A 12,872-nucleotide genomic window follows, 5' to 3' on the forward strand; every position below is an offset into this window, starting at 1 on the left:
CTTCTAAATTAAAAAGAAATTTACAGTGATAATGAAGAAAAGCCCACATTAAGAAATTTATGTAACTAACCACTCTTTTGGATAGGACCGTAAGTTCCATGTTTTGAAAAGTTTTCCTTAAATAGAAAGTAACTTTTAAGAGAGAACACTTATAACATATTAAAAGCAAGTTTATATTGGACTGCATTGAGTTCCCAAGGATGTCTTTGAAAGAGCTGAATATAGGTAAGACAGGGTGTACAGGTTGATGAAATTTTAATTTTTTTTAACCTACAAATGTTTCATTTTGTAATTTTAAATTGTGTTTCATGAGGTACTGATTTATATTAATTTTACTTGCTAAGAATTTTGTTGAGGCATGTAACGAATAAAAGAGACAATAAGGTATAAAGATGGCATATACAATTGAGGAAATAGTGTTTATTCAAAGACTATTCCAAATTGCCTTGTCCAAGGAGGGATGACATATGTATTATATATAGCTAATATTTACGATGCTCTCTTTGTTTATTGACTTAACTACTGAAAAATTTTTTTATGAAGTCATTATAATCCCTGACATATTTAGGAGTATGGAAGTAAAAACCTAATATTATTTCATATCAAAATGTATATGAATACATGTTTTCATTATGTTACTCTCTATATCTGCTATTTGGTTTAAAATAATGTTGAAAAGCATACACTACAGGGAGTACATATTATTATTCACAAACTATTATATATATATCACTATATAGATATTCTCAATTTTTGTGTTTTTGTACTTCATCTGAAAAATCTATATGCTTCATTCAACATGAATTAGAAGATAAATAAATGTAAACTTAATTGGCCATTTAAAATCAAAGACAAAAATTAGTGTGTGTATGTGTGTGCATGTGCATGCATACACATATGCCATTATTTATCAGACAAAACAAACTCACTTATGTTGACGGCTCTGTTTGGTTTGGTTTGCTTTTTCCAACGCATTTTCCCCACACCCCAAACTATTAGGGATCATGCAAAGTAGACTAAGTATGAGGCCTTGAATGACCTATAAAATACAGCTATGGTGTTATTCCTTTAAAACAAAGCATATACAATGTTTGTTTCAATTTAAATAATTATTTATGAAACTCTTTACACCCAGTTTAAGTAAATTATGAGCAGACAATGTGGATCAATGTATATTTTGTGAGTTAGTTTTAACCTCTTCTTTACTTCATGAAAATTAAAATATGCAAATATGTATAAAGTACTCAGTATCCATTTTGTGAATTCATGAGAAAATTCTAATGATTTTGCTTGTTTGGCTCGATTAAAAGATTGGCAGAAATACAAGGTTTGCCTTAGGCCATGTGTTCTTTCAATCAATATCAAAATGTTATATATTTGTTTTTTAAATTTAGCTTGTTTCCCCAAGTGCATTATTCAGCCTAACTATTGATAAATCGTCATGTTAAATTGCATAACCAAAAGCACTCAGACATGTCCACATTAGATTTTGACATGCCAGGGAATATTTGATATTTTGTATATTTCTATTCTTTTCCTCTATGAGTTTAAATTTTAACATTTGATATTGCATTGTCTTACAGTTTTTATTTTGCATGTGTGCTCCCTTTAATACTAGTGAAACAAGGCTTAAAGTACAATCTGAGGTATGATTCATGCCTGTGCATTAGAATGTGACTTAAAAAAGAACAAAATGTTAGGGTAGTTTGAATATTTTCAATCAAGAAAGCTCTTTTAAAATTCTGAGTTTGTATCAAGAATTTTTCTTAGACATTCAAAACACGTTGCTTTTTATTCAAATTAAATGTAGAAAAACTAAAAAAACAAAAGCAAAAACAAAACAAAACAAAACACAACAAAATAAATGTAGAAAAGCTTAGTTTGATTTTTTTTTCCTAATGGTAATGCAATTACATTTTTCACTGTTTTGAGATAAATGTATTGCCTAACATCCAAACTATAATAGTAACTTCATAATTATTTGTTCACCAATAAATCTATAGTGCCTAAAATAGTGCCTGCATTATAGTAGGTGCTCAATACTGATATTTTTAGAATAAAAATGATATTGAATCAAAATCTACAAAACCAATAATCAAAGACCTAATACAAACATCGCAAATATAATTTTATGCACTCATATGTATATAAATATAAATTGTACATATATTCTTTATATAACATTTAATAATGTAAATATTTTCAATTTTAAACTTACTGTTGAACTGGTTGTGTTCTAGAGAGCCTGAAAAATTCTTTTAAAAAAATATCTTAACTTTAAGCCTACTATATTTGTTTCTTTAAATTAATTTGCTAACCCTCCACATAGAATTTGGTTATTTGTCTTTTTCTAATCAAGCTATATTATATTTTATAATTTCTATCCATTCATTAAATAAAGTTATCCTATCACTCTTCAAAATGCTGTTGCTATAGAATTTTAGTTAAATATGTTAAATTTAATACCACAAATATGAGTTTTAGATTATCCCCCTCAATAAAGAAAATGATCTGCAACACTAAGACAAGTGAAAAATGTAAAACAAATCAACAGACAAAAACATCTTTAACATGGATAGAAAAACAATATTTAAGATGCCAAGAGCTCTGATTTAAAATTCACAATTTTCAAAACCATTTCTAGCCATGTTGTAATATATTCATAAAAAAACCCAACAGAATAAGAAAGCTTCATGCTACAATTTATAACTCAGAAAATCATTAAGGAACAGTTTAATTTGGTTACAAGATTCTTTATTTTGTAAACTATACATAAACAGTAAAAAAGAAAATGCATTATACTTTAAATATTACATAAACTCAACATTAAAGTTTATTTTTAGTGCGTATTAATCAAATGGAACTAATCCACCAATTTTACTTTCAATGGATGGTATATCAGGAAACCAGTTGACCCACTGTTTAAATTATAATACCAATGTGAAATATTCAACAGGTTTTTCATTTTTATTATGGGCACAAAACCTTAGGTCTGATATACTTAAAAGTGATGGTGTATGAAAAGGTCTACACAATTAATTAACATGCTAACTTAAATATAGCAAATAAAGTAATTTTTGTTACAGTTAAATCTTAAATGCTACTCTACACAATAATCATAAACAAGTCCACATGGCAATTATGTAACAATAGAAAAAAAGAAAGAAACATATTCCATTTTCTTCATTCCAGCAGCAGTACCTTTATTGGTATTACTTTGTTAATTAGGTGTGCTTATATATTGCCTAATATTCTATATTGGTATGCATGCTAAAACCTTTCTATTTCTATTTTGCAAGGCACCATACATTATGTTCTCTAAGTTTCAACACTAGTAACAAAAATTGTGTAATTCTTAGATTAAATGAAATTTTTATGTATAATAGGAACTAAAATAAGAACTAAGATTTTTAAATTTGACATTGGGCATATCACAAACTATATGGGAAAATATAATTTAAATAAATCTTTCCCTTTGTTTTCTTTCTTTAAATTCTGCCCTAAGTATCTGGTTAGAAAGATCAAGAAACTTAGAAAGGTAAAGAAATCATGCCATTTAAGAATATAAAAATATCTACATGAGATTGATATTCAAATTAAAATAAAAACTAGAAGGAAAAACTAAGTTTTTTAACTTTCAGAATCCATGGTTTTCAATACTTGTCCTTTCATAAAATACCCTATCATATCCAGAATAACTCCATAATTATAAACATCATTAATAATGTAAACTCAATGCAGAACATCTTATTTTTCTTACCCTGTGTTGTATCCCCTCACTCATTTCCAGGTTTGGGACAAATGCTACTTTGGAACTGCAGTTAAGGTCATGCATACTTTCAAAAAATCCTGGGGTCACCAACAAGTTATTATAAGTTTAACTTACAGTCTCTCTCAGAAACATAACACATAAGACCTCAAACATGGTTGATGTTTTGTTTGTGGAAGATTTATATAGTTTATTCTTATAAACATTTGTTTATTTATATCAATAGCTCTTCATAGCTTTCATCTGACTAGACTCTATATGTGTTTTCTTTTTCTCTAAGGCATATAAAAACTCAAAGTAAGTGATTCTTATTTAAACATAAAGTTCTATGACTTTAGCTGCAATATCTGAAATAATTATACAAAATATACGTGAATTTTAGAATCATTTTATTTGGGGGCAAGAAGGTAATTCTCAATAGGCTATCACTTGTAAATAATAGAAATGTTTAATGTAATGATATCAGCTCTTATCAAATGTACCCATCATGATCATCACCACCATCATCATCATCCCCTTCATCTTCATTGTCATCTTCAATTTCATCTTCATCATTCATAATATCATCTTCATCATCCTCTTCATCAGTCCATTCATGGAAATCTCCACTTGCAAAATCTCCAGAGATCTCAAAATCAATAGCTTAGGAAAAATGTAAACATGAATGTTATCTTTTTGAGTAGTAAAATAATTTCTGAGAAATATAAAATTATGATGAAAATTGAGAAAATTAAGAAAAAATTAATTTGCTCTTTAACTTACTAAACAAAAAAACAAAAAGGAAAATATAATATATATTTTCTATTATTTGTTAAAATGTATATACCAAAAAAGAGAATTGTTACTGAGGTCAATATGTAAGATTTCCAGTTCAGGAATATTTATCTCAGCGCAGGTTTTATAGAGTCCATTTCAAACTGTGAATCTGACAAAGAATTATAACTTCTTCTACTACTCCAATAAACAAAGTAATTGCCCCCCTCCCATATTCAATTCCTAATCACTGCAACCTGCAAATATGTGACCTCACATGGTAAAGGGACTTTGAAGATGTGATGAAACTGGATTTTAAAATGGGAGAATATCCTAGATTGTTATTCTGTCGGGCCCAGATAATAAAAGAGTGTCTTTAAAATAAAAGAACCTTTCCCAGATAGAGTTCAAGGGAGATTTGATTATAGAAGAGAGGTCAGAAATGCAATGTTGCTAGCTTGGAAAGCAGAGGAAAGGGCCCAGGATATTGTGTTGGCTTGTAGTAACCATCTTCATCACATGGGGATATGTACTGTCCTAAGGAATGTGAAGCTAGAAACAGGATCTTCTCGAAAGCCTCCAAGAACGAATGCAGCCCTGAAGACACCTTAGTGTTCATCCAGAACACCCATGCATGACCTCTGGCATACAGAGCCGTAAGACGATGGATTTGTGTGGTGTAAGCCCTATAGCTGTGGGAATTTGTTACAATAGCAATAGAAACTAATGTAGCTAGTTATTATTAAAAAATATATTTAGAAATACACACTTTAACATCTGATAGCTAAATTTTGAGAAAGCATTTTAATAAACACTGAGTTTGTAATTATTCAAAGTGTGTGTGTATACATTTTGGGGATGTCCCATATATATAAATTACTAATACACATATTATTTAGCATCTATTTATTTTTAACTCTTCTAATGTTAGTGTGTGTTTATTTTCTATCATTTCTAATATTTTAATCTTGTAATTCTTTGGTAGCTAATTATAATATATACTTTTTGTTGTAATTCAATATTTATATTTTATTGATTTCATAATATGACACACTGAAATTTATATATCATGTGAACAAACTATTATTTTTCTTCTACTTCATGTATGTCTCTTCTTAATTTCAAAATGCTAAGAAAACTCAGAATCACATTTTCAAAATATTTTCCCTGTTCACTTATTAAATTCACCTCTATATAATTTTTATTTACAACATAAATTAAAATTGTTTATCCATCTCTGGTATCACTAATAATTGAAATAACTATTAAACTACCTATTGCAAAGACATGTTTTATACATGTTAAAAGCATGTTAGGTAGCTACTAAGTACTACTTGATCCTACATAAATCTAGCATCATTGGCCAGAAAATCAAAATCAAAGTGTTAAAAATCTTATGAAATAAATAAATGCAGAACAAGCACATAAACATTAAACGAGACTACTTTCATACTGTTTGTCATTTATAAAAATGACATTTATATTATAAAAAATCATAAGTTTAGCAAACAATCTAAGTCTATCAGTTTAAAATCTACATAAAGGAGACAATGACACACTTTCTAAAATACAAGGTTGACCAACTATTTTCTCATTTTTGGTCTTGGGTATTATTTGAAACACAATCCATTAATTCCTTGTGTGTGTGTGTGTGTGTATGTGTTTGTGTGTGTGTGTATGAGTATGTATGTGTTTCTGTGTGTGTGTGTGTGTGTGTGTATAACTAAGTGGCTTTTGTAATGAAAACTCTCAAATATTGATTTTAAATTTGTGTTCTGGAAAAACATTTTATGAAATAAAAAAGAACTCACATTTAAAACTTTAAACTGCATGTATGTGATGCTCAACTTAATTGTAATATTTTAGGTTGATACATAAAAATGTATGCTTATAAAAATAATTAAAATATTAATTATTATGACCTTTCAAACAAACTATATTTTTGTCATTCAAACATAAGGAAACAAACAGATATAGCTGAAGTTTATGGGCCTTTAAAAAAGATTTTTTCTCTCATTGATGAGACTATGTACTCCCAAAATCAACTTCTCCTATGGCCTACCAAAAAAAGGGTGCCATGTGTACATGTGGCACACAATAGGGATAGCTGTTTTGGATAGAGTGGATGACAAAGGTTTGACTTACTTCAGAAACAGGAGGTAGCTAACATGCTTTCTGCATTTGAAGTGGTAAAAGGAACCCTCCTTTTAATAACTATTCCTTAAATAACTAAATGAAGTGATTCCATTCATTAATTATATAATTTTTAATATGTTTTGAATGCATATTTTATTACCCTCTCAAATGTTCTATAGTCTTTGTATAAAATATGTCCTCATTAAATGCTTGAACAAATGACTGAGATCCTTAAGTACTTATCCTGTGCTTGAGATACTGCTAAGAAAGTACCCATTTGCTTACCACAACCTGCAACACCATTTGTTCTGGATCCAATGACTTCATTTCCATATCTGTCAACACACCAGCACTGCCCAACACTGCCATGACATTGTGTTGGCTTGTAGTAACCATCTTCATCACACAGGGGTATGTACTGTCCTATGAAACACACAGTGATCAATTATTCATTAATTCTCTCAAAGACATACTCCATATGGATGTCTCACTCCATCTATGAAGCTGGCCATTGTAACAATGAATTGCCTTCATTCCTTTTGTTAAGCAAATTTACTGGGCAAAGGGTACTGTTTTGAGAGTGATAATACAGAATTAAAATCTGGTTAATTGAATAGGCATACTAAGTCATGCAGACATTTAGAATGGCGTACCAGACCCTGCACAGTCTCATTACTACCAACATTCTATTTTCATTTTGTGAGTGTGTGTGCGTGTGTGTGTGTATGTGTGTACGTGTACATGTATTATAGCCTGTCATTATATGCTATACTGTGATATCCTCTATATTGGAAATTTTAGGGTTTATTGGTTTTTATTGCTTTCTTAAACTCAGTATAGTAGGAAAAATAGACACTCATTTTCATATTTATAATATCTAGTAATGGACTGGTATTTATCACATTTTTAATGATAAATTTAACTATTAACATAGAACTGAATTAGCATTCTTCAATAAACACTCCAACAGTACAATGTAAGCTTTGGAAGATCAGAACATTTTCTTGCCTATCCTAATAATTTTTCCCCCTCAGTGACCAGACATATTAGAGTTATTTTGTGAGAACAAAAACAATAACAATAAATTAATAAATAGATAAAACATAAGACAATTTAATCTTGCAACCATATATAGTTTTCTCCCTTTAAAAAAGTTTCAAGAGTTTGATATATAAACAATAAGTTTTGCTTAAAAATTATAATTCATTTGAAGGAGTTTTATTACTAGTTTATCAGTGAGGAAGACAGAGTATCACCAAAACTTGAAAACCACTTCTGTGGAGTAAATGCCAGCAAAAATGAGAAGAAATTATAATGTTCTTATTCTATCTCATGAAAAAAGTACCATTATTTGACATAACTGACATTACAAAGTTATGAGGTAAAACTAGTGTGACCATTTAATTTAACCTTTAGACAAGCATATTTTGAAAATGGAAGAGAGCACTATTAAGAATTATGCTAGAAATTCAGAAATCAAGACTGAACTCACAAATTGGAACATATGGCACCTTATACTTACACAACAATTTTTCAATTTTCAGAGAAGTACCATTATCTATGTATACTTAAGACATTCAGTACTCTATAATGACTTTAATTTTTATTAAGCAAGGGGCATAAAAGTGAATCCACCCAAGTGTGCGCTAAATACATTTTTTTTTGTAACTTTAAATAACCAGAGCCTGGATTTCAATAAACTTTCGTCACTAGTAACCTTGATCAAGTCTAAAATAATATTTAGTTGAATTTCAATGACTCTTCCCATTGTACATGGGTAAACTTTGATTATTGGAAACAAATCAAACAATGTATGAGTGTATTACATCCTTTTGTGAGCTATAATACATGTGCATTTTATAAGAGTTTAAAGAAACATGACACATAGCTTTTCTTATTAGTAATGTTTCACATCTTAAAATGTTTTATTAAGAAAATGAAGCTTTTAATTTTGAACAAGTAATTTTTAAGAAAGATGATTTTTTTCCTCTTGTAAACATAGAATATTATATTTTAAAAAGCATATCAGAATATAAAAAAATTAATCAGATTCAAATACATCATAAAATGTGTGGCACTAAATAAAAAGGACATTAATATACATTAAAAATGGCATTCTGTCTTGGATTCTAAAATAGAAAAAGGACATCAGTAGAAGAACTCCTAAAATCCAATGAATGCTTAATGAGTAGGAACAGAGCAATGTTAATTTCTTAAATTTGACAAATATATAATGCTTATTTGATTCATGGTAAGATAGTTTGATTTGATACATTAGGTGAGGATGGTTGAAGGATATATGAAAACTATGTACTATCTTTATGAAGTTTGTTAATCTACAATTACTCCAAAAAGAGTTTACTTAAAATTGGATATTTATAGGAATAAACAAAATTATTATACACTGGTGGCCTGGTGCATGGATTCATGCACATTGAAAGGAAATTAATTAGAAAAAATATTTTAATATCACTATTCATCCTTTTTCTATAATTGAAGTGTCAATCAAATTCATGATCGACAATGACAGATTGAAACATATGCATGCAACTGGCACCAGTGAGAGCTTTATATGTATTATGCAAGTGTGAGTCAACTTAGCCTTTTATAGATACGCTTGCTTAATTAGACCTACTTTCTAATTTAGCTAAACTTTGTGAAGCACCTTTTTATTTCACCTACATGCTTCAGTTTATAGAAACTGGCAAAACTACTGGTAGGTAAGAACTATGTGCCAAAGTATGCTTGAGTATATACAGCAAGTAGACTGCAAGAATATATATAGCCCAACCAGTGTGGTTCATTGGTTTAGTGTCAACTTTTCTTTCAGGTAATTGTCAGAAACACAGCAGTAAATATTAATATGAAGCAGATTATTATTATAGATCACACAGAAAGAACAAAGGGTAAAATATTTGTGCAGTGAGAAAACCTGAAGCCATTTTTATGTTCCATCATTTCTTACTTCTTTTCAGTTGGGTCAAGTTTCTAAGCTTCCTAAATCTTCATTTTATCCGCTAATGAAAAGAAAATAGGATTCCACCAAGTCTCCTATCTACCTACTCCAGGACTTCTGTGAGGATCAAATGAGATGTGGCATGGGAAAACGCTTCACAGACATTTGGTTACAGTGTGAAATGTTTCCACCTGTGTTTCTGGGCTGAAGACACTCAAAGGTGGCTAGTTGATAGGGAAAGGAAGCCAGGCATTGCTATGAAACTTCATTACTCAGACAGACACTTAGCATGTTAGCCTTTTATATATGTAGATAATAGTTTAATAATCTGATAGCTTTGGGTGGGTAAAATTTGGAATTATCTTTCATTTATTGATCGAATGTTCTAATACATACATTAACTTACTAAAAGTTAGTAAAAGGTTCTAATAAAAACACTAAAAAGTGTGCTCATATTTTCTTGAGATACTCAGGGTTTCTCTATCTCTCTCTCCCTCCCTCCCTCCTTCTCTCTCTCTCTCTCTCTCCCCCCTCTTTCTTCCTCTCTCTCATTAATTCCTGAATTGTTAGCCATGGAATTAGAATTGAAGTTTCTGCTGATGCTTTAACTTTAGCTTGTTCAAATCTCTTTCTTTTTTACTTAATAACTCTCAAAATGAACATTATATTAGGGTAATAAAACAGACATAATATCTTTCAATAGGTAAGACAATAAAAGTAAGTTTAATTGCCTTCAAAAACTGCATAAATTTTGTTACTGAAATTTAGTATAGTCTATCTTTGTTGAATTAATATTGATTTTATGTTGCTGTTTCCTTGGGGCTATTTATGTAAGTAATAAAGACTTCAGAAGAATAATCTATTACTCACCTAGGAGCTTCTTTATTCCTTGCCGCTTCTGAATATTGCTGAGCTCTGTCTGGCAAGGAGGGTCTGCAATGACATTAACAATGTTACTTCAAGACTTACAGTTAATGAAAATAAGTGTAATTTCTATGTTGTCCAACTTCTGTTATTTTTTACATGCCTTTGCAAAACACATATTATATATTAGTCATTTTACTTTTGGAGATACACATAGACATGTGTGTGTAAGTATCTATACCAAAAATGATAGAGACAGAAGAAGAATGTTCTGATTATACATATTAGGTTATCTTAATAGTCCTAAGAATGACTGAATTGGATGTAAAAAACAGAATGGTATAAAATACTTACTATATAATGAAAAAATATTCTTATCATTTACTTTTTTTTTAAAATTATTGTCTAAGGTATTCCAAATAGTAGTACATATGTCTCTTTTTGTTCTCCACTGACTTCCCCCTGATCTCCTCTACCCCCCTTCCCAGCACTTGCCCTAATCCCTCCACTCCCAGTGTCTTGCGTCTGTTGGTTGTGCTCATACGCATTCATACAAGGCCTTCGGTTGAACTCTTACCCAATTAAGCTCCATCAACTCATCAATGTAAATCCAGCTTATGGACTGTCCCCCAAACAAATAACAGTTTATGTTTTCCCCTCACTTAAAACAGTTTCTAAGATATAGACACACAGCTGTGCATTAAAAAGTTGTCTACGAAAGAGTTAATCCTTTTTTTTTAAAAGTTATATCAGAGACACAATAAAATTCCATACTGAAAAATGTTGACAGACTTTGTTCTTTTCATTTCACCTAGATGCTTCAGTTTACAGGAATTGGCAAAACTAGGTGAGAACTATGTGCCAAAGTGTGTTTGAGTATATATAGCAAGTAGACTACAAGAATGAACCAGTGCGGTTCAGTGGTTGAGCATCAACCTATGAACTAGTAGGTCACAGTTCTATTCCTGGTCAGGGCACATGCCTGGGTTGCAGGCTTAATCCCCAGTTTGGGGCTTGCAGGAGGCAATCAATGATTCTATCTCACCATTGATGTTTTTATCTCTGTCTCCCTTTCCCTTCGTCTCTGAAATCAATAATAAAAAATAATGGGCACATAATGAAGGTGAGCAACTTGAGCACTTGCCAGACTGTGCCTAAGTGCACTGTGCCAATGTGACATTCTTTTGAGTTAATAAAGCTATTTTTAATAATCATAACCCGACTTTCTTTTTCCATATGAACAACTATAAACCTACTTTTGCCAACCCCTGTATATGCAACTTGGGAAGGACATGATATACAATAATTTCTCATAAGTTATTCTTTAGAAACATCACTTAAAACATTACGCCAATTCAGCTATTTTTCAAACTCAATCAGTTAAAGGATAATTTTTTGGGGGTATAAAATTCTAAATAGACACAAATATGGTTTGATTTATATTATATATACAATTATATGTCCTTACAGATAATATGTATTCTTAGCTAAAAGCAGTTCAGTGTATTTTACAGTCATATTTTAAAACCATCCTTTTAATATTTGCTATATAAAAATTGTACCATAAACGTTTGAAACAGCAAAACAATAAACTAGTACCTATTCTCCTATACTAGAACTGTTTAGGAAATAGCAAGGTATAATTAATTCAAGTTATTTTAAAATTCTTTATTTTATTGATCTCATAACATAGTTATTAAATTTGCACATAATAAAGCAGAATAAGGAAATGAGACAAAGTGTTTCATACAGTTTAGCATGGAAGGCCAATTTTTTTTTTTTTTTGAGAATTTAAACTGTGAAGAAAAAGGAGTCTGTTTGTAAAGCCTGAGTAATTAGTTATTGTTCTATTTCATTTTGAAATTGGTTCAGTTGATTGCTTTGTTTTCCTTAATAATCTGTGGGGCTCTTACACTAAACATTAAAAATAGGAATCAAGTTCTAGAGTATGAGGTTAGAGAATAGATAACTTAAAATGTACTGCCCTCCAAAAATTATTCTTATCATTTACTTTAAAAAAATTATTGTTTAAGGTATTACAAATAGATCTTAGTTGAAGTTTCAATATATTTAAAGTAATTCTTCTAATTGCTAATGGCCAGGTACTGTAAAATAGAAGTAACATTTCCTATATGTTCACCGTTGAATTGCCTAAAAATACAGGTATATCTGACTTGATTTGCAAGCCCTCTCCTGATTATTAGTCCTACAAACTCTGTATAAGAGAAAGATGTAAGAATTTCAAAAGAAGTCATGACAGATACAACTACATAAAATATTTGATTTTGAAATATTTTTTTTCTATTATTTAAAAGGCAGCTCTGTCTGGCCCTTAACTTAAATATTCCTGAAGTGCTAAATTGAGATTTCATCTATTATTTAAACTCTCTTGCA

The 12,872-nt window shown here is 30.0% G+C and overlaps 1 protein-coding gene across 3 annotated transcripts in view; it reads right to left on the minus strand.

The window, feature by feature from the left end:
• Positions 1 to 2,727: 2,727 nt before the first annotated feature.
• SPOCK3 (SPARC (osteonectin), cwcv and kazal like domains proteoglycan 3) overlaps positions 2,728 to 12,872 on the minus strand; it is a 307,350-nt gene continuing 297,205 nt past the window's right edge. For all 3 annotated transcript variants that reach the window (XM_045576531.1, XM_036424368.2, XM_036424369.2), the window contains 3 exons: positions 10,485 to 10,547; positions 6,944 to 7,081; positions 2,728 to 4,411 (listed from right to left, as the gene is read on the minus strand). In XM_045576531.1, the coding sequence (XP_045432487.1) occupies positions 4,242 to 4,411; positions 6,944 to 7,081; positions 10,485 to 10,547 (371 nt within the window). In that variant the 3' untranslated portion in view covers positions 2,728 to 4,241. The remainder of the gene's footprint in view (positions 4,412 to 6,943; positions 7,082 to 10,484; positions 10,548 to 12,872) is intronic.

This window comes from Pipistrellus kuhlii, unplaced genomic scaffold (assembly GCF_014108245.1).
Source record: "Pipistrellus kuhlii isolate mPipKuh1 unplaced genomic scaffold, mPipKuh1.p scaffold_m20_p_8, whole genome shotgun sequence".
NCBI classification, from domain to species: Eukaryota; Metazoa; Chordata; class Mammalia; order Chiroptera; family Vespertilionidae; genus Pipistrellus; species Pipistrellus kuhlii.